This window comes from Neopsephotus bourkii, unplaced genomic scaffold (genome assembly GCF_033783945.1).
Source record: "Neopsephotus bourkii isolate Nb327-2 ecotype Australia unplaced genomic scaffold, CSIRO-AGI_Nbou_v1 NB_1792, whole genome shotgun sequence".
Taxonomy (NCBI): domain Eukaryota; kingdom Metazoa; phylum Chordata; class Aves; order Psittaciformes; family Psittacidae; genus Neopsephotus; species Neopsephotus bourkii.
Window position 1 is genome coordinate 7,178,694 of NW_026902266.1, and position 20,266 is coordinate 7,198,959.

The window sequence follows — 20,266 nt, forward strand, 5'->3', positions numbered from 1 at the left end:
GTGGGATGCTGGGAAGTGTTCCCCCTCATGTGTGAAATGTTTTATTTGTGACTTTTTGGTATTAGTGTTTCAACATTGCTTCCCCTACAAAATTAGCTCTAATGTGTCCTATTTCATTAGAAGGTCTTACTAGACAAAAGGTGCTGGAGCCCTTGATGCAGCATGACAAGATTTTTCACACCTCAAGGTAGGAGGTGTTGGCTGCCACTACTTGTTCCAAGGCAAGGATCAGTCCATGCCCTACCTCTGGTAGGATGCTGTTACAGTTACTTACCTCAAGGTAAAAAAGTAACTTGTTTTGCCAGGGATTACGTAGCTTAAAAATGTTATTAACATGAATGTGGTCCTGGTAAGAGATGAAATTTAAGTGTCAGACTTGGCTAGTCAATGACTTTGCTGTCTAGCTTGTCAGCCTTTGGGTGTGGGCTGTGGAGGGAGCCTTTCCTTTTGCATGACACAGGGATTGTGCTATTGGATTGGAGTAGCCTCACCAGTGCCCTGCTTGCAAAAGGAACTGGCAGCTTGTGTCCTTTGGTGGGCTGATGCTGGGACACCTCCAAGCACTGGCAAAATAGGTAGTTGCCTGCGGTATTGGACTGTCTGCCCACAGTCCTATTGTCTACTTGCCTGTGCCAAAGTGGCAAGATGACATGCTCATTGAGGAAAGCCAGAGCATCTGGCATCAGTGTCTTGTTTTTGGAAGGCACAAGAGGTCCTCTTGGAAGTAGCAGTCATCACCTGTCTCCCTAGCATCAGCAAAGGCAGTGGTCCTGGCTTGCCAAGAACTCTCTTCGTGCTTTCTTTCCCAGCCAAATCCTACCTCTTTCCCCAGCAGGAACTATCCAGACTCCACCCCTCATCCTTGGGCAGCAAAATTTCAACTCTGCCCCCGCATTGTTTTGAGCGAGCTCTGGGTGAGTAGTGCATCACAATTGGTGAGACAATTCCAGATGATGCCAAACTTGCAGATACTCTAAAACCACCACCGTGGGTCGAGACCTGGCATGCTGGGAGTGCAGCCCAGATTACTACAGCAAATCCTCAACAGTTTCCTGCCCAGCTGAGTCTTTTGGAGTCTGTAACATTGTAACCTCATAAAAGCTAGAAAAAGCTTGAACTCATTCAAAGATGATTTCACACCACCTACAGTACTCTATGAAGTCAGACATGCTGTAACTTATGATTAACGATGCGTTTGGTGGTGAGTCACCAGGTAGTCTAGCAAGCACTGCTCACCTTCTAACCAGTCTGTGTGGGAGTCCTTACCCAGCGGCACACCCAAACTGAACGTTTTAATAATTTACCACATTCTGAGCTTAGAAGAGCAGGTTTTGTTGCTTAATTTAAAAAAAAATAAAAAATTACTTAAAGGCGCTGCCACCGTTAGGGAACAAACCTCCATCAAGAAGAAGGGGGAGACACAGAAAACTATTGTTACTTTGTGTGCTTTGAGTGTCCAAGAAAGACTGGGGAAATCCATGTTTAAGAGATGGGAGACTGCATCTTCGTGTTGCATTAAACAGTCAACTGATAAGACAGGTGAATATTTCTTGACCCAAAACGTAGCACTACCCTTTCCTAACTGAGTGTCCCAGCACAAAGTGAGAGCTGTGGTTTTTCTTATTTGTTATCTGAAATGTTTAAGGATTGTAGAAAAAAAAAGAATAATTTTCCAGGGAATGAGCAAAAAGGGTCTGTCTGGTTTGTGAAATGGTGGTGAGAGACATGGTTTTGGTTCAGGCTGCAAAGAAGGAAATAGCACTTGCATCTCCAACATTATCTGGTATCCTTCATAGTAAGAAGCCTAGGGAAGAGAAAGAGTAGGGCAAACTTGCACAATACTTCACTGATTACTTTTCCAGCCTCCAACTGTTCTCAGCTCAGGGGATTTCCTGACATGAATGAATGTGGTTCATGACTCCTTGGTAACCCTCAGTGGATCATTCTTCCAAGTGCTTGTCTAGCGTCTCCTTGTGCCTTTCTAAACCTTTTGCTTCCACAATACCAGTAGCTACAAACTCCACTGACCTTCTACATGCTGTGGGAATAATTAGGCCTTTCTCTTCATTTGAAGCAATCTTTATCAGCTTTGTTTGGTGCTTTCCAGTTCTTGTGGTGGAAATGACCATGTCAGTCACTTCCTAGCCCCCTGCTCCAACTCCCTCACTGACGTGAACCTTTCTTAGATATCACTTGTCTGTCAGCCTTCTCAGGCATAAAACCAGACACCATGAACTGTCCTCATTGCTGTCCTCTTAGCCTGTCCCATTTCTTAGATACCTTTTTTGGAAAGGGGACCAGAACTGCATGCACTTTTCAAAGTACTGCTGAACCAGGAGTTTATACAGTAGTCTAATGAGGTTCTCTGTTCACTTGCTGCTTCTTTCATAGTAATCCCCAATGTTTAGTTAGCTGAGCACTGAGCCAATGATTTTGGATTTTGTGGAATAGTCTATGATAGTTCAAAGGTCTTACTCCTCAGTAATAATAAGCAGCTCATAAACCATCATTTCATATGTGAATTTAAGACTTGTTTTCCCTTCAGGCATCACTTCAAATTTAATTTTCACTGACTTTCAGCTGCCACATTATTGCCTAATCCCTCAGCCCTGTAAGGACCATATGCAATTCCCCAGTGACTGTTCTTTCCCCCAGCACTCTTTATAGTTGTGTATCCTCAGCAAACTTTCTTACCTCACTGCTGCTTCAGATTGTTCACAGGTAGATTGAACAGCACATGTCCTGGCCTCACCTTTCGGATGCCTCTGTTGTGAGAACTGACCACTTACACCTACTTTCTGATACCTATCTTGACCTGTCACAGCTCATCCAGTATTAGTGCTGCTGGGATCAAAGCCAAATGTTGCAACCCCCTGTTCAGGGTGTGCAGCTCATACCTGGTCCTTGTCTAGACTTCTCCATTTCTAGACATACAGGATGATACCATGGAGCATGAGGCAAGCAACACCTTAGCCAGCCAGCTGGCTAAAATCTTTTGGGGAGTGCATCTTATTCCCCCATTTGTTATAAATGCATTAAATGTGCAGGTGTTTGATGCCAGTGGGGCTGTCTATATTGTGCAATAGGGAAAAGCGACAATCACACAAATAAGTGCAAGCTTTGAATTAGCAAAGTGCAGCATTATTGAAATGGCATGTTTTGCCAGAAAAGAGCATACGAGAATAAATGATACTTGAAATTAGTGGTGGATTATGGGCAAAGCATGCAAATCCGCCCACATCTAATTGAGGCGTAACTGATATGCCTCTTCCGGCAATTAGCCGAGTTCCTTGGAAGAGCACTATATTGGATCAGGCAGCAGGACGGGCTGGCGTAGGCAGCCTGCTCCAGCTGCCTGAGAATTAGCATGCTGCTGCAACCATCCCCTTCTCAGCCCGGCAGCAGGATCCACTGTAATTGATCTGGGGCTGCGGCAGGGGCCAGTTAGTTCGAGTTGCTTTTCATTGCTGAGATTTTCTCTGCGGCAGGCGCTCATGGGGTCAGACAGCTTTGTTGCTGTGAAGTCCATGATGGACAACCAGCCTTATCCATTCACACAGAGCACTGCTTACATAGGGAGCTCTGCAAAAGGAGGATTTTCCCTGCGAAGAAGTCCAAGTGTTTTTATTCTGTGCCCAGCACTGACCTAAAGTGTTTTTTCTGCAAGGTTGGGTGTCAAGTCCCACCAGCAGTCCTCCTTGTGCTGGGTCAGTGATGCACACAGGAGTGAATGTCCCTTAGAGAAAGTTAAGCCACAGGTAGCTCAGATGACTTTGGGGATGCCTGTAAACTCCTGGCCCTGTTCCACATCTGGTGTTGCCAGCACACAACGGTTCCAACATGCCTCTGCAATTGCACTCCTGGCTTTTTGCGCTGCTAATGCACCAGTTCCAGTTACTAGCATTCCTTCTTCGCCCAGTTCTGACAGAAATGGGTGATGTAGGATGCCCATACCTCCCCCTTCATCTTTTTTCGTTTTCCCACCACCCAAATTTTCCAGATGTTGCTGCCACTACAAATAAGCAGTTGAATGAGTATTTCTCTGTGGGTGACTCATTCTCACCCTCTGGGGCTCTGTGGAGGGTGTGGACACGAAGTATCACCATCTCTTTGGTGTCAAATTCATTGGACTGAATAAGAAATAAGAACCTTCTGCTCTCCCCAGAGCAGCAGCAACCGACTTCTGCTGCTTATCTAAAACACGTGGCAAAAAGGGCACCCTGGTCATTGTTTCCAGTTTTATCACGGCAGTGAACTGCCTCCTTTTCCTGCTAACATATGGGTGGTGTGGGGTATCTGCTTAGGTTTTATGTTCTGTCTCTAGAGAAATCCCAGGCTCACAGTGAAATAATGGGAGAATTGAAACCAAAGGAGTTCCACTGAGGGGCTACAGCAAAATATGGGTGATTTATCTTAGGTGATTTGTCCTGCCTCTGTGAAGTACCTTCTACCTGACCATGAGGAAGCAAGGAAGAAAGGGTATCTTTCTCTGGCATATGTCCCTTGGAGTTGGCATTTGTTCCCACCTGGGATTTAACACTCCTTCAGCTGGCATTAACCTGCACTCTTTGCTTCTTTCACATGAGCATTTGCTTGGACAGGAGAGCCAGAGGGAAAGATTCATGCCACACTTATTCATGCCTTGTGAAGTTTTCTCTATGAGGATAGGGAATAGGAACAGTGGAGAGGAAGGTTTGAGGCTTCTTTTTGTTTTCCTCTCAAGGACACAGATAATGTGATGGGTAGTACTGGCTGCCCTTTACTGGCAGGCCTGCTTTGAGCACTGGGCTACTTGTGTTTGTGTTACTGTACAGTTTTTCGCCCTGGAAGCTGGACTGTCTGTGTATATTTGCATGAATGTTCTAGGAAATGTGAATTTTTTTTGAGGCTCAGTCTATTTTTGATTGAGGTTTTTGTGGTTTTGTTTCTTTAAGAAGCTTTGGGGAAATGCGCTTGCTTCTTTAGTCTTTAGGAGGAATCTCAACAACCTAGCCCAGACCACAGTGGGTCAAAGATGAAATGTTTTCAGCAAGCATTGTAGCTGTAAAACAGAGTTCATTGAATGAAACCATCACTAATTTACAATAATTATGCACAAAGTTTATGTTAGTTATCAGGAACAACACAGTGACCTCTGCTCACCTCCTTATGGACCTAGAGCTGTTTTACTGGACAGCATGGTTTGGTGTCATGGTTTCACTTGAACTTTAATTTTTCCACCTCAGTTTTTTGCTTTTCTTTTCTTTTTAACTAACCAACTATTTCTCACCCACAGCCACCCTTCTAAGTGTGTGAGTGGATGAGTGGATAGTGTAGCCAGACTGCAATCAAAGAAGTATTTTGAGAGTCCTTTCAGAGCTCTTTAAGGAATCTGGGCCGGCTATGAATGCCTGCTTTATGCTGAACTGTTTTGAAGTAGGAGTGAGTCACTAAAAAACAATTTGTGCTCTCTCCATGTTCAACTTTGACTTTATTAAGAAAAAGAGAAAGAAAACAAACGCAATCCCATTCACTGCGGAAATACACATTGATCCTTTAATCCTCAGGGAATCGTTTGGAACTGCTTCCTCCTCAAAAGAATTGCTATATTGATGCAGCATTTAACTGTGCAATTACACATGCATGTTTTTCTCCTGGGCTTTGCAGAGCAGGGTTCTATGGCTGGAATGCTAATCAGAAAGCAATTGATACCATCTCGTGGTACATACAGCCTGAATGCAGCCTCCCCTAGGTACCTTTGAGGGTCTGTCCCAGCCTTTTCAGGTAGGAAACCAAAGATGAGAATTACAGCCCAGCAAGGTCAGAGCAAGAACTGAAATCTGGGCTGGAGCCCAGTGCTGTATCCCATACTGGTTTGTTGTAGCCTTCCTTGGTAGAAGTGGGAAGCTCTGGTACCCACACCTCCTTGGCACTGCCTGGAGGCTGTAGCTGGCAGGTGCCAGCAGGGAATCTGTTCAAATGCCTTAATTTGTGAGTTGAAAATATTACCTGCCTGAAAATGCCTGGTCAGTGGGCTTGCTCATGCTCCTCAGCCACTGCCTGATCTCTGCATGGTGCAACTCCATGCCTCTGTGGGATTGAATTTTTCATGGAGGTTTTGCAGAAAGCGTTACTTCAAAGCTACTGTACTGGGAAGTGCTCTGCACATATGTTTGTACATATATCTGTATGTACGTACACCCACACATACTTGTTTGGCCAGGCTCTGCTTTCCAAGAGCTGCATTTGCTGTAAACTTTGCCAGATTTTTCTGATGCTTCACATGTGCTGCCTCTGACTTCAGGGGCATGTGACACTTAGGGCAGAGCCACAGAAAAGACATTTCCAGGAGCTGGGGAGCCTTTGGGAGCCCCTGCTGTCATTTGTGTTACTGTGTTGTCATGATTCAGAAACTGAACCCTGCCTGCACTCATCTGCCTCATACTATTTGACCCTGATGGGAGCGGGTTCTAGAACAACATAGAGTGTGTCCTTGTTTCCCCTTACCTGAAAAGCGTGGTGCACATTGGGATTTACAGTTACTTACAAGTAAACATTGAGGCTGGTTGGAAGAAACGCAACCATTCTCCAGCTTGCTTGGAATGCTAATATTTTATTTGGATTTAATTGGTTTGCCATGACATTACTATTAAAGGTTTTATCATCGGTTCTTCTTTCCCAGCAGCATTAAAGGTGGAGTTTCCAGGTGGACGATCCTAGCTGTCAGCCACTTGTCCCTTATCCATGGCCACAGGCTACCAAGTGAGCCTTTTACTTGGTCCTGTGGCAACCGTGCCCAGGGCTGGACATCCCACTTCTTGAAACCCTTTAAAACTCTTCTAAATAATGCTTTTAATGCATCCACCACACTTGCCTCATGGTGTCAGGAAGATGAAAAGGAGAGGCTTTCGTTGCATCATTAAGCAGTGTTTGGCTGATGTTACGTGCTCCTGGCCTCTAGGTCCCATTGCTCATGTTTTCTTCGTATTTTTCTAAAAGCTTTAGGTTGGGGCAAGCTGCAGCTGATCCTGTTGGCAAAAATTAGCAAAAACTAGTTCTCCTCTGAGTTCAAGCGTTTGCTCCCTGCAGCTGATTGCTTTATACCCTCCTGGCAGCAGGACCTTGGGGCATATCAGTCCCATGTAGGACAGGACAGTGCATTTTGTTCCTCCCTTTCAGGGCAAGGCAGAAAACACACAAACAACAGACAGCTGTGGTCTTAACTGACAACCTGAGAGGAGCTTCGCTACCAGAAAACCCCAAGGGACAGCAAGGAAGGCTGCTAACAAAGAGTCAGCAAGGGACTCTTTCTCTAGATGCAAGAGAAGCAAAGGAAATACAAGTAATGTGCTGAAGTATGCAGATAAGTTATTCAAGTTATTTTGACCATAAAGCCTAGGACAGTAAAGGCTCTCAGCCTCTATTAATCAGCAAGAAGCTGGAAGAGGCCACACAATAATTCCAGCTGCCAAAGCTGCTGCGTCCTTTTGCTCCCTTTAATTTAATTGTATTAGTCCTGTCCGCATCCTTTGTTCTGCTCTGCTCAGGAAATCTGCTGCTGGTTTTGGCACAGCTTGCGCTGGCTTCACATGGCTGGTTTGTGGACAGCCAGGAGGGACAAGAGGGAGGGCAGGAAGGGAAAGAGGATGGGAAAAGGTCCTGTGGGAGCAACCTGCTTAATGTGCCTCATTTTTCTTAATAATGACACCACATCCCTTCCTGGCAAAACTTCCTCCTGCTCAGCCAGGCAGGTAAAACTGAATGCAGAAGGAATCACACTGGTATCAGCACAGATGAGATTTCATGTTTAACTCTTTTTAAAAAGGAAGAAAAAAAAAAAGTGTGCCCACAAGCCAGCAGGAGTTGTCAACACAGCAATCATTCTTACCCTTAGCCTTTGGCTCCGCTGAGGGGCTGGAGTGTCTCACCTTTAGCTTTGCTGTTCTGTTTTGTGCCACCTGTTCCTCATCAGACCAGTAAGAAATAAGAGCAACAGTTTAGCCCCAGGTCCTGCACTTGCTTAGAACGTAGGAAATGGTCCAGCAAGCAAAGCAGAGGGATTATCAGTGATAACCTCCAGCTGTTTTCTCTGACGGTGGCAATAGCATGACTGTTTCCCCTGCCAAAGCACTGTTCCCTGGGGCTGTTATGTGGTGCAGACCCTCCCCTACCCTCCTGCTACTTGTTGGACTCCTCCAAACCACTACCACCTCCGTCCCATCCACCTCTGCAGGGCTGCAGCTCCCCACCCGGTGGCGTCCAAACGTGTGGGTAGTTTTCCCTGTCAGTGGCAGTGACATGGAGCAGCTCCAGCTGAGGATCCAGCAGCATCATTGCAACTTCAACCAGTTTCCCCAGCAAATGCACTGGCCTCCAGTCTCCTGTCAGCATTGTTGCAAGAATATTGTTAGCTCAACCCACTGGCATTTGTCTTCGCTGCTGCCAGAAATAATAATTCAGCACATGCACACTGGTTTTAGCATTTGTGTCCTTCTACATGACAGTGTAAATATTTATGTGACTTTGTGTAACAGGAAAAGACAATATGTGCAGTCCCTCCCCTACCCAAGTCCCAAAGCATCCTACAGGGGATTCAGAAGTGGTGATGTGTCAAGAAAGCTGCTGTCATGATTTAAAACCAGTCAGGCAGCTCATTCACTCACTCACCCCCGTTCTTTCCCCCCCTGCTCCCAGAAGGACAGAGAGGAGAATACAAAAGAATGTAACTCCCACGGCTTGAGATAAGAACAGTTTAGTAACTAAGGTATAACACAAATCACTACTGCTGCCACCAATAATAATAAAGGAAATAACAAGGGAAGAGAATACAACACCTCACCACCCGCCGACCGATAACTCGCCCCCCCCAGCCCGACCAAGCACCAACCGATACCTCCTCCAACCCTGCAGTCCACTCTAGCCCTTCCGGGTAACTCCCAGTTACATCCTGGGCATGACGTGCTGTGGTATGGAATACCTCTTTGGTCAGTTTGGATCAGGTGTCCTGTCTCTGCTTCCTTCCAGCTTCCCCTCCTTCCTGGCAGAGCATGAGGCTCACAAAGCCCTTGGCCAGACCAAAACATTTGAGTGGTAACTAAAAACACCGGTGTTATCAGCACGATTCCCAGGCCAGAAGTCAAAAACACAGCACTGCACCAGCTACTAAGAAGGAGAAAAAATGACTGCAACTGCTGAACCCAGGACAGCTGCCCTGCGCTGCTGCTTTGTAGAACAGTTGCTCTTTACTGTAGGAGTGGGAGGATGTGTCCCACTGATTATGTACCAGAGGGGTGGCACGGGAGGTGTCATCATGAGTAACTCATTGGTTGTAATGGAAACATCAGAAAAAAAGAAATTAAGCTCCATCAGGGAAAAAAATTGATGACCTGCTGTGTTGATAAGGCATTTTTATAACCCTTGGTTTCACTTCATATTTCTGAAATGAGCAAACAGAGAAATGCAAGGAGTGGGTTCCTGGGCACAAATGCGTCCTCTCCAATTCCAGAGTTCATCCCTGCCAAAGGATGAGATAGTGGAGAAGCTAATCTGAGAGTGCACCTTCATCACCTTTCCATGTAGGAATGCAACTGTTTAATATGTGGAAAAAGATGAAGTGCTTACAGAAAGCTGTGGTTAAGAAAAGGGGTTTTCAGATGATTTTGAACACTTCAGGCCTGTCTGGGAAACACAGTTTTGGGCTTGATATTTTACTGGATTTCTCTGATTTCAGAGTCCAGCCATACAAAATGCCACAAATCCATTACAGTAAGACCAGCTTTTCCCAAATAGGTATATTGTCAAGTTTCTTCTCTCATTCCACAGCAATGAATTATCAGTGGTACGCCTGTAGTGAAGCAGTGCAATTTTTGCTTTCTAATTCTATAGGGGGATCCTTTTCTCATTGTTTCCTATAATTCTTCTTGGATCTGAAGGATAAAACATATTTATGTTGGCATGTGGGATTCTGAAAAACCTCAGGAAAAAACAGGACTGTGAAGAAAGTTTTTTTGTCCAATGAAGATTTTTGGATGCATTTTTTCCATATCAGAAGGAAAGCTTGAAATATAGAAGCCCTAAAAACCACTAAACCAGCTGCAGCTACTTATTGTGATTATTTCATCCCTTCTTTTTTTTTTTTTTTGTTAGCAAATTTACTGTATGTTGCAATGCAAAGTAGAAATTCCAGATTTCTTGGATAAAAATTTGGGTCCGCAAAGTTAATTTCAGTAGTTTGGGAACTGCTTGACAGATAATTTTAAATCAGAAAGTGGCAATCTGCTGCACTAAAAATAAAAACTAATGATCTAGTAAATGACTAATTTTGTGGTCTGGGGTAATTAGCAGAACAGCTTGGCAGATGGAAGGCAGCAGGTCTAAATTACTGCACTAAGTCCATTTGCAGGAAGATATTATCTGTCTTTGTTGTTATTAAGAATAATTAATGAGAATTAAAATATTCAGCTGGGATTTCTGCTGTTGCTACTAGTGAAAATAAGTGTGTATATGTATGTATTTGCTCTTTGATGCTTTTCTCAGTTGTTAGCATCTCAATCCTTGCCTGTCTTGTTCTGGGACTTTAATAATACTCTATAAATTATTCAGACCTTTGTCTAGCACGGAGGAAACTTGAGGCTTCTACAATTACTGCTGCTGGTTATTCATGAAAAATATATACAATGGTCTGACAAGGAAAACATCAGTAAAAGGTCAGGCAATAAGCTGCTCTGTATCAGCAGGCTCACAGGGAGCATTGGTTGGCTGCTCAGAGCTCGCTTTTGCATCTTGTTTTTACAACACAGGTTGCTGGGGATGGCGTGGTCACCTCTGAGTCTGAATAGACCCACATGGCTACAAAGCTTTCCCTGTTGAAACACATGCATTAGTTTGCTGAAGCTAGGGTGTTTAAATGTCGATGCCCTCAAAACAACATGATGGTCACTTAGTCTTGTGCCTTCTGTGACACCCCCCTTTGGTGTTTCCGCTGGGCATTCCCATCCCAAACCTGTCCCCTGCAGTAGGTTTTAAGCAAATGCTTTATGAAACCCTTCAACTAACAGGGTTCCCCTGATAGGGGAGACTTTTAGTGAACTGGTTTAGTGGATAATTGCTCTCACTGTTAAGAACAAAACAAGCTTCACCCTTTGTTTTCAGCTTGACTCTCCTGAGTTTCAGTCTTACAGCCCTGGACTTCATTCCACCTGTGTTTGGCACAGTTAAAGCCCTTCAGAGTCTGAAATTCATTTTCCCACATGATCTTAAATACTAGGAGGAGTAATTTCCTAATTTTCTCTTTTAAGAGGACAGTGATAATTGAGGATTTATTATTGACTCTAATGCCTTTTATGTGGTTTGTGTTTGGTTTTTTTAGTTAAGTTGAAATTGTTTCTTTTTATCATTGTTTAACTACTGTTAATAATAGCTGTTCACTGTGTCTGCATCTAAGGATGTGGCTCTACTTCTGTAGATCCAGCTTTTGGGGCTGTGAAGGACAGTTGAAGCAGTGTTGATTTGATTTTAGGCACCTCTGGAGGTGCATCAATTGAAGTGCTGTTTACTCACCTCCTCAGAAGGTTTTGTAAATCACGACTGTTATTTTTAGCAGCTCCTTTTCAAATGGTGTTTTCAGTTCTGGTTGTAGGTTGGGCTGTATTCTACCATCCTTAATCATCTTGAGTACTTTTTCACTGTCCTTAAATTCATTGGATTGCACTGAGAAATTTCAAGGACTGAGATGATACTTAGATGAATGAAATTGCGGATTAGATGGGGATTAGATGGATCCTAAGAAGCAGATGCTGAGCTTTCAATGGAAAGATTTGTAAGGTTCATTAAACCAAGAAGAGCTCTTTTTGCATGACACAATTTTAAAGCATTGTGTTATATCCTTTTATTCATACAAACAATAAATGATCTTTATGCCAATAGTAATTTTTGCTGAAATTTCAAACTGTGGTCATATACAAAACCTCCATGACAGAATGTGTGCTTTTTTATAGCCTTATGTACTATGACTTCAAGAGGATTGTTCCTCATCCAAATGCCCAAGCCTTTTGCAGAATGGAGGTAAACATTTCTTGTTTATATTTACCCACTTACTTGTGTTTTTTCTGTTTGCAGCATTTTTGCTCCTATATATGTGGGGCTGGTGGGAAATCTCATAAATACCGTGATAGCGATGTTTTGGATCCCTTTGCAGGCTAAACCAAAGTCAGATCATCATTTGACAGAGCACAGTAAGTATTTAGTGTTTCTGATAAACAGCATGTGAATAGGGACAGGGGATTGACATGCTGTAGGGACTGCTAAAAGACTTGGGCACTTATTTTAAGGCAAAAAGGTGCCAACCTTGAAATGCTGACACTTCAATGCTTAAAAGAGTATTATTTTCTACCTGTTAACCACTCTGCCATGCAGATTTGCAGGCTTTCCAGCCCAGTGCTTGTGAAGGTGAATGTGAACCTCTTGCTGGGGGTTAATTTGGCCTGGCACAGGAGGCAGTCCTGCTGTCTCACAGCAGTCCTCTGCATGCAGGCCTAGTACCGGCTCCCAACCTCCTGCCATTGGCACAAAGCTGGTGCTGCAGAGACATGCCTTTTCAGAAAGCTGGTGGTGAACCTCAGCAGACAGTCACAGAGTTTCTTGTTTTCTGCCTACAACCTATATATATAGATTATTAATCAATATGTCATCTTCTGTAGGCACATCACAGTCTGGCAGTGTGTTTAGCATCAGAGAAATACTACGCCTGATGAAGTTTCCGGGAGTAACAGAAGTTTTCATAGTCAAAGTTTTTGCTGGACTTCCCATAGGTAAATCTAACTCATTACTTGTAATTGCTGATGTATTTAAAATAAGGTGACATACACTGTAGACCAGGCTTGTCTCAAGTTACTGGAAGCGCATTTCATTAGATCATGGAGCGGTGAGAATTCAGTTCCTAACTTGATGCTGGATACTTTCAAACGCTCTGAAGGTACATGGGTCAAAACCCTGGGACTTAATGTAAAACAGACTACTTGTCACAGGCTGCTTCTGTGACTTTTGGCAAATCGCTTAATCTCTCTGCTCCGTCCCCCTCTAAATACTTTTTCCTCTTGACTGCCATTTCTGTTTAGGCTGTAACCTCTTCAGAGCAGAAGGAAATAGTTTTTCCTCTGCCAGAAACGCTGAGGTCCTTCTTGATTTACTTGGTGATTTTAAGAGGTATATGTATCCTAACCTTTTTCCCAGCAACTAAAAACTATTGCTGGACAAGAAGCCATGGCTGTTCTAACTGTTAGCTGCAAGAAGGGAAGCCACAGCATGTTTCTTCCCTTGCATGTCAATGGTGGCGCCTGTTCTTCTATTCTTTATATATTCCACTTGGGGTTTTGTGTCATGGTGGGAACCAGCTGCTACTTCAAACCCCCATCCCAGCCCTGCCTGTTTCCCTGCTCCCTTTGAGTCAGTTGCTGTCCTGGCATGGTCCATGTCTCCCACTTTGCCTGGTTATACATATCCTTGGCCACAGTTTAGTAATCGTTAATTTTGTCTGCCTTTCCCCCTGCTTGTTTAAAGACAAGCCAGCACGTCAGCCTTGTTAGTGGTGGTGCTCTCTGCCCTTACACACATTTTCATGGCTTTTTTCCCAGTCAAACTTAAAAATGCAGTTTGTCTAGATTATGGTTTCAAGGATTGAATTTTGTGCATATCAAAACACGTGCACATCATGCATCTGAACAAACTTCCCTTCTAAGCAGGGATCCTAAGAGAGGATTTAAGACACCTTAGCTTTTATACTTTACATCTTTTTCCACTTCATCTACATCTGGAAAAGCCCATGAAGTTTAAATAAAGTGAAACATTATTTACAAATTAAATTCTAATTTGTAAACTGGAAATTCAGTTTACAAATTAAAGTAGATTTGGTTGTGGGGAGTGGCTGAAGCAGAAAGGGATGGCATTTCTGGCCTTGGTCAGGTTCTTCTGTTATTCTTTGCTAAGGTTCTGGGGGAACAAGTCTGACTGGTGCTGTAGAATAACACTCAGGGAAGTAAAGGATTTCTGGTTTGGGTTTTTGGGTTTGTTGTTGGGTTTTGTTTGGAGTTTTTTTTTCCTATTTCTTTTTGTGTGTAGTTGGCACTGGCTGGATCAGCAATAGCAGTTGGTCCTCCCCCACCACTGGAGACAGGATACAGTCTGAATGGACTGCCTGGCTTGCCCTCACAGTGCACATTTTTGGTTCTTATGAGACTAAGCTTTTAAAACTTTATTTTTAAAAGTTTTTATAAAATGACAGCATTTCACAGAACGAAACAATCAAGTGATCTTTTAAGAGGGTTTTCTCTGCTGATTCTGGCTCATTTCTCAGCTTTAAGTAGCATTCATTTCTCTGTTTAAAAATTCCTGAGACCACATCCATATGGAATCTGCACCGTAATTTCCTGTGCAGTCTCCTTTTTTCCAAAGGCCAGGCAACATGCACTTTGTTTTAGTCATCCCTGCTGAAATGCAAATTCCTCCCTGTTGCAGAAGACGTTTTTCCTTTGCACAGCAAAAACATACACAACCAAAATAAGCATCTCCTGCCCAAAATTGCAATGGAACTTCTAGGCAAAGAGGATGAAGACAGTGAAGCTGAGATGTAAGGCAGGACTAGGGCTAATAGTCTGTCACTGAAATGTCTGGGATTATTTCCATAAGAATAGGTGTGTGTTCAGTTGAGGCACTCCTGCTACAAGTATAGTGCTTACACTACAGTGAGGAATTGCTAAAATTCTAGAGGCTTCTCTTTGAATGTCTCTCTTCAAGTGATTGACCATACATGATGGCAGCTGAAAGGGGATTCGGCCACCACCTACTTCTCTGCAGCTCACAACTGGAGGCTGAGCTCCTCATGAGTACATTTGCCTTTCATCTCCAGGCTGCAACTGTATAATTAATTAGATTAACCAAATTACAGACTGTTCTCTATTTACCTTGTAAACAAGTTTGTGATATACACAGAAGAAAACCTTCTGTTCCTTATGAATCTCATTGTTGTCTAAAATTAGCTTGTTTGAGACCAAAAGAGCCTCCCCAGGAGGGCTGCAGGGCTGGGAACCTCCTCCCTGTGCTGCATAAAAGCAGAGACACGGGCCCTGTGCCTCTTGCAGGAGGGTAGCTGCCAGGGGATGGACACTACAGCATGGCCAAATTATGTTCTCAACTTACCTGGGAAAAAAGAACTTCATTGCAGTGCAGTAGATAAGAGACAGAAAACACAAGGATAAAGACATATCTAACGTACCTCTTTCTGACCAGAAATCACCAGGACCTTGAAAATACTGATAAAAAGCTGAGTATATGAATCTTTGACCGCCTACTGCCTTTGGAAAACCTGATTTTAACATTATTGCTTTGGCACCTGCATCCCATTTTTAAAAGGACATTTTTTTTCACATGTGGAACCAGATTGTGCAGTGAGCCGCAGGGCTCTGCATCCCATCACATTTGCAGTTCAGTGTAAGAGGGCTGAGACAGGCTCCAAGAGGCCGTGCTTGCCTTCTCACACTGGCTCTCAGTACCGATTGCTAAAGTGGCCTTCCAAAGCCACGGGCTGCCTTTGGAAAATACAGTTTGCATTCCTGTGTCTCCTTGGTGCTTTTCCTCGTCTTTATCACATCTCACAAATCATTTATCTGCCTTCTGCTGCAGAACCCTAGTTATTCATCCCACTGGTGCCAAGTTTCCTAAGGAGTTCACCCCTTATTTATACCCCCTCAAAAAAAAAAGCCAAGTTTCTGAGGATATCTTTTGCTAATTTCCATCTCTTTTCCAGTTGAAAACCTGAGCCTTGCAGCATGGATTAAGGCCTATCTGGGCAGCTCCTCCATGGGCTTTGGGTGTTCCCAGAAGACCCCGGGCACACACTACCCTAGCAAGCCCACCCAGGATGGGTACATTACTCATGTGGCTGCACTCAGCTGACCTGCAGCCTACCCAGATGAGATCTTTGTAAGAAATGCTTGTTCCTATGAGCATGAAATGTTTTGAGTTCAGTCTGGTGCTCACCTTGTGGGTTTCACGAAGAAATGTGTGGCCAGTGGGAGAGACACCCCTACTTGCTGAAAGAAGACAGGGGAAAGGGGGTTTTGCTTGTCCAGGTAGCTTTAAATGACCATGTGAGCACAGGGCGTGACACCCATCTAAGGAAGAGATTGTTGCATCTCCAGGAGAGGATTCAATGTGTAACCCTAATTAGCAAGCACAGCCTATCCCCTTGCTCCAAAAGAAATCAGCTCATTGGAAGGAGAAAGATCAAAATCTGCCTTAACTCCGTGAGTGACTTGAAAGGATAGAGGAGCTGTAGAAGCTGGTGTGTGGTAGTAGGAGGAAGCATCATGTATGTAGGAAGGTTGAGCGTCTCCTAGGTGGTACCTGCAGCACGCTAGCAGGATGAAGGGGGAGTGCCCGCTTCTATCTAATCTTCCTGCAAGTGAAACGAAGTGTGGTTTTTCTTTCATTTCTTCACGTGTGCCTTTTATAAACATGTGCAACCCTGTTGCCTGGTTTGGATGTTGTGAGTAAATACTGTTATTTGCATGTTACCTTAAACTGGCTTGAGCTGAGAGTGATTTCAAAGTAAACTGGATAATGACGAGGTGCTCTTTGCGGAGGGGTGTGGCGAAGCCATAAATCTTCATGAACCCCAACTCCCCAGCACTTTCTCCAAGTATCTGGAGAGTGGCAGAATAGGGCAGAACTTGAGGCCAGCTGGGGTTCAGCTATCCCCTTTATGGGAGGAAAAGGTGTCTCCAGTGGGGTTCAGGAAGGCTTTGTGGGAGGGTGGTAGCCCCTCCAGGCAAAGGCTTGGGATGCTTGGAGGGAGGTCCTCATTGCTGCAGGTGCTCCACTGATAGCAGCGCCTCTGGGGCGCTGAAATGCAGTGGAGTTGTGCTGGTTTGTTAGGGTGCAAGTCTTCCACAGCATTTCAGTCAGCAATTTGGGATAGCTCTTCTCACACTTCCAGGAAATGCCAGCAAATCCTTCCCATGCCACAGTGATTCATTTTTCCAGGCCACAAGCTGCCTTCTCAGTCCTCCTGGGGTCTGTTTTCTTCACGAACAAGAGGACCACAGCTCCCTATTTACCCAGTCATTGTACCTCAGAGGATCCTACAAAGAAGGGTAGGACCCCTAAAGGCCACCTGCTCTCTTCTCTCCTCAGCAGAATCACTGCTCTCCAGTGGGCACATTGTGTGGTTGTTCACATGCAGAGAGCCCCAGTTTCCTACTGTTTTGGTCCATCTGAGGTGCACAAGACACTAGGGGAGGCAGTAGCCTCCTACCCTATACCACTCCTTGAGAGCAATATTTTGTCATAATATTTGTGACTTGATGGGAGCATGTGTATGCATGTCTATGTTTGTGTATGTTTGGTGGCGGTGGAAATGCACACTACTGTATTTTCATGTGATATTAAGCAAGTGGGCATTTTCTGTTACACTTTCCAGAAATTGCCTTAATTGAAAAACAAACCCAACCTGTGCTGCTTCTGTGAGTACTTTCCTGACTGCTTGTGTCGACACTGCTGTCGGTCCAAGCAAGAGATATTTCACCATTGCCGAGGTGTGCAGTGAAATCTCTGTATTTAGGCTGATGTCACCGGGTTGTTCCCCATGGTGAAAATCTAAAGCCAGGTAAAAGAGGTGAGGCATCCAATCAGATTATTTTAATGGTTACAGTCTTGTCTGAACAAATGTTTTCTTGCTGTCTTAATGGTTAGCCTGGCTTCGATGATACAAATATTTACCAGTTTATAATAAACAGCTGAATCTACAGCCTACGTAGTTACATTATTTAAAGATGAAAGTAAGGGGGATAAAAAAGTTAACATTTAAAGATTAAATTACTACAATGACTTTGAATAGCATTCTGCTTGTGTTTATATCCAGTCCTGGCAATCCCAGGGAGAGCTACTGACTCATACTGGGGGTGATTGGGAGCAGGGTCTGGACCACTGTATGCAGTGCAAGTATATTTATGTATGCTTTTCATTAACCCCTCCTCTAGGTTTGTTCCTGATTATGTTTTCAATCATCTCTATGGATTTTTTTGGCTTGGAAGCAGTGGAGTCTGGATACTTGATGTCATACTTCGGTGTCCTTCAAATGGTAAGTGAAGTGGAAGTACACCTCTTGCCACACCACTATCTAAATTACTACCTTTTTGACACATGTTCTTCCAAATCCAGGTGTAATACTGACAGTCAAATCCTGCGTGCTGCAGCTGGCTGCAAAAACAGAAGCGACTCCACATTTATTCTGTTCTTGTAATGAGAAGAAATAAGGACAAGGAGAGTTCTGAAAGCTTTCTTGCCACTGTCTTTCTTTGCAGATCTTTAAGCTGTGGAGCTAAAATTTCACAGGAGTGACAGATTGTCCTGATTTTTGTAACAAAATTTACATTGAAGCTGAAGTGCCTTGACTAAGGTTTTCCCTGGTGGAGGTTAGCTAATTTACATTTACCTAGTAGCACTCTGTAAATTAGATGATCTTACTGGCATTACTCTGTAAGTAGATGATCTTACTGGCATTTTCACAGATCCCTTCAGTGTAGAGGAAGGACTTGTTTCTGCTGCATGGAAACAAGCACAGCAAGCTTGTACTTTACTGAAAAAGACAAAAAGGCAGGCAACAGAACATTGAGACTACCAAAACTGGTAAAAGGAAAAGGTCAGCTGAATTAGGCAGTAGCAGGGCCAAAACCAAAAGATATTGTGTTATAGCAGAATGTTTCTTTTGGAGGAAGAGGCTAATAATTTTACAGAAAAAACAGCAGATGGTTATAAGCAAGCCTCAAGGTAGGAATGCAAGTTAAGAAATATCCTGAAGAGGGGTGGTCTTCTTATTAAATCTGCCTTAATTTCCTGGGCATTGCTGCAGAGTTCCTGTGCAATCTGGAGGAGCTTCTCATCTGGGAAATGGCAGCTTTACTTCCATGTGATTTGGATTTGGCATGGTGTTGGTTTGGTCTCACCAAATCTGGGTACTTGAATAGGGCTGTACATCAGCAAGTGTAGTCTGCAGAGTAAACTGGCTGGAGCTAAGGAGCTGGTGTCTTTGCCATGTCCATTCTGGGAGGGTGGCTTTGGACTAGCTGTCTCTCGGTCCTGTGAGTTCAACACCTGCTACCAGCTGGATACACCCTCTCATCCAGTCTCATTGGAAAACAACCCTGTTTGCTGTTACACAGCATGGAACACAGCGTGACAACTGGGGTGATCAGTAGCTGCTCTCCAAAGTATGCTTCTGATCCAAACTCCTCTGCTGACAGAGGCTTTCCCTGTGTTAGTCTTTGCATGCTGTCTCCTAGACAGCACGCAAGGAATCACTCAGGTTTTAGAGGGGCCGAGTCACCTTCTGTTACATTTTTCCTCCTTTGAATGTAGAGGAGCTCCCCAGCAACTATGCTCTTGAATTAGACATATCAGTTAAATCCCTGTTACATATATTTACAATCCAGTCTGATTTGCTGCATGGCTATGGTGTCCTTGTTTCAAGCTGGGTAACGTGGGCAGCAATAGCACTTGTACAGCTGCAGCAGGAGGGGCTTCTCATAGTAGAAGGTGTAGTATTAGATGGAGCTTGGACACTGCTATTGGATCCAGGATATCTGTCTTTAGGACACTGCTGTTATGTCTAGGATATCTGTCTCTCTTCACAGCTGTTGTTTCCCAAGTTAGTTTGGTTGAAACTACTGTAGATAAGGTTACCTGCACTGCCATGCCAGTGTACCCAACATAACAGATACAGCCCTGAAGATACGGGAATTATAACATTCACCCTGCTCCCTAACAAATAATTAGATGTTAGTGCTAACCAGAGACCCGACCCTTCCCATAGTCAGAAGGTTTCATCGCACAGAGACCCATCATGCCTATGAGCACGATCTAACCCAGAAGCGGCCTACAGGCTCAGGTGCAGCATCTGCTTTGCTGGGGAGTCTGCCTCGGGACATTTAACACAGACACTAGTTTTTTGTCAGCCAGGCAGTTTTCCTTCATCTGTCTGTGCAGTTTCTGTCCATATTGCTACTAATATTCTACAGTGCAAAACTCTGGACATCAGAAACATAGGAGTAAAGTGGTCATAGGATGCAAACCTCTCCTCTTCATGATGGTGCATTGAGGTTTGCAGTCGCAACGCCAAAAAAGAAAGGGGAAAATTGCTAATTCCTGGTGGCAGTAAAGCCATCTCACCTGAGAGCTTGCAAAGCACTGCTTTCTGCTTTGTCATCTGTTCTTTCCACTTTATCACTGGCTGTTC

At 44.1% G+C, this 20,266-nt stretch overlaps 1 protein-coding gene across 4 annotated transcripts in view; it reads left to right on the forward strand.

The window, feature by feature from the left end:
* SLC22A18 (solute carrier family 22 member 18) overlaps positions 1-20,266 on the forward strand; it is a 72,621-nt gene that overhangs the window by 35,719 nt on the left and 16,636 nt on the right. For all 4 annotated transcript variants that reach the window (XR_009723768.1, XM_061342461.1, XM_061342460.1 and 1 more), the window contains exons 5-7: positions 12,097-12,212; positions 12,678-12,788; positions 18,012-18,112. Coding sequence is in view for 3 of the 4 variants with exons in the window: in XM_061342461.1 (XP_061198445.1) it covers positions 12,097-12,212; positions 12,678-12,788; positions 18,012-18,112 (328 nt within the window). In the remaining variant the exon portion in view is untranslated. The remainder of the gene's footprint in view (positions 1-12,096; positions 12,213-12,677; positions 12,789-18,011; positions 18,113-20,266) is intronic.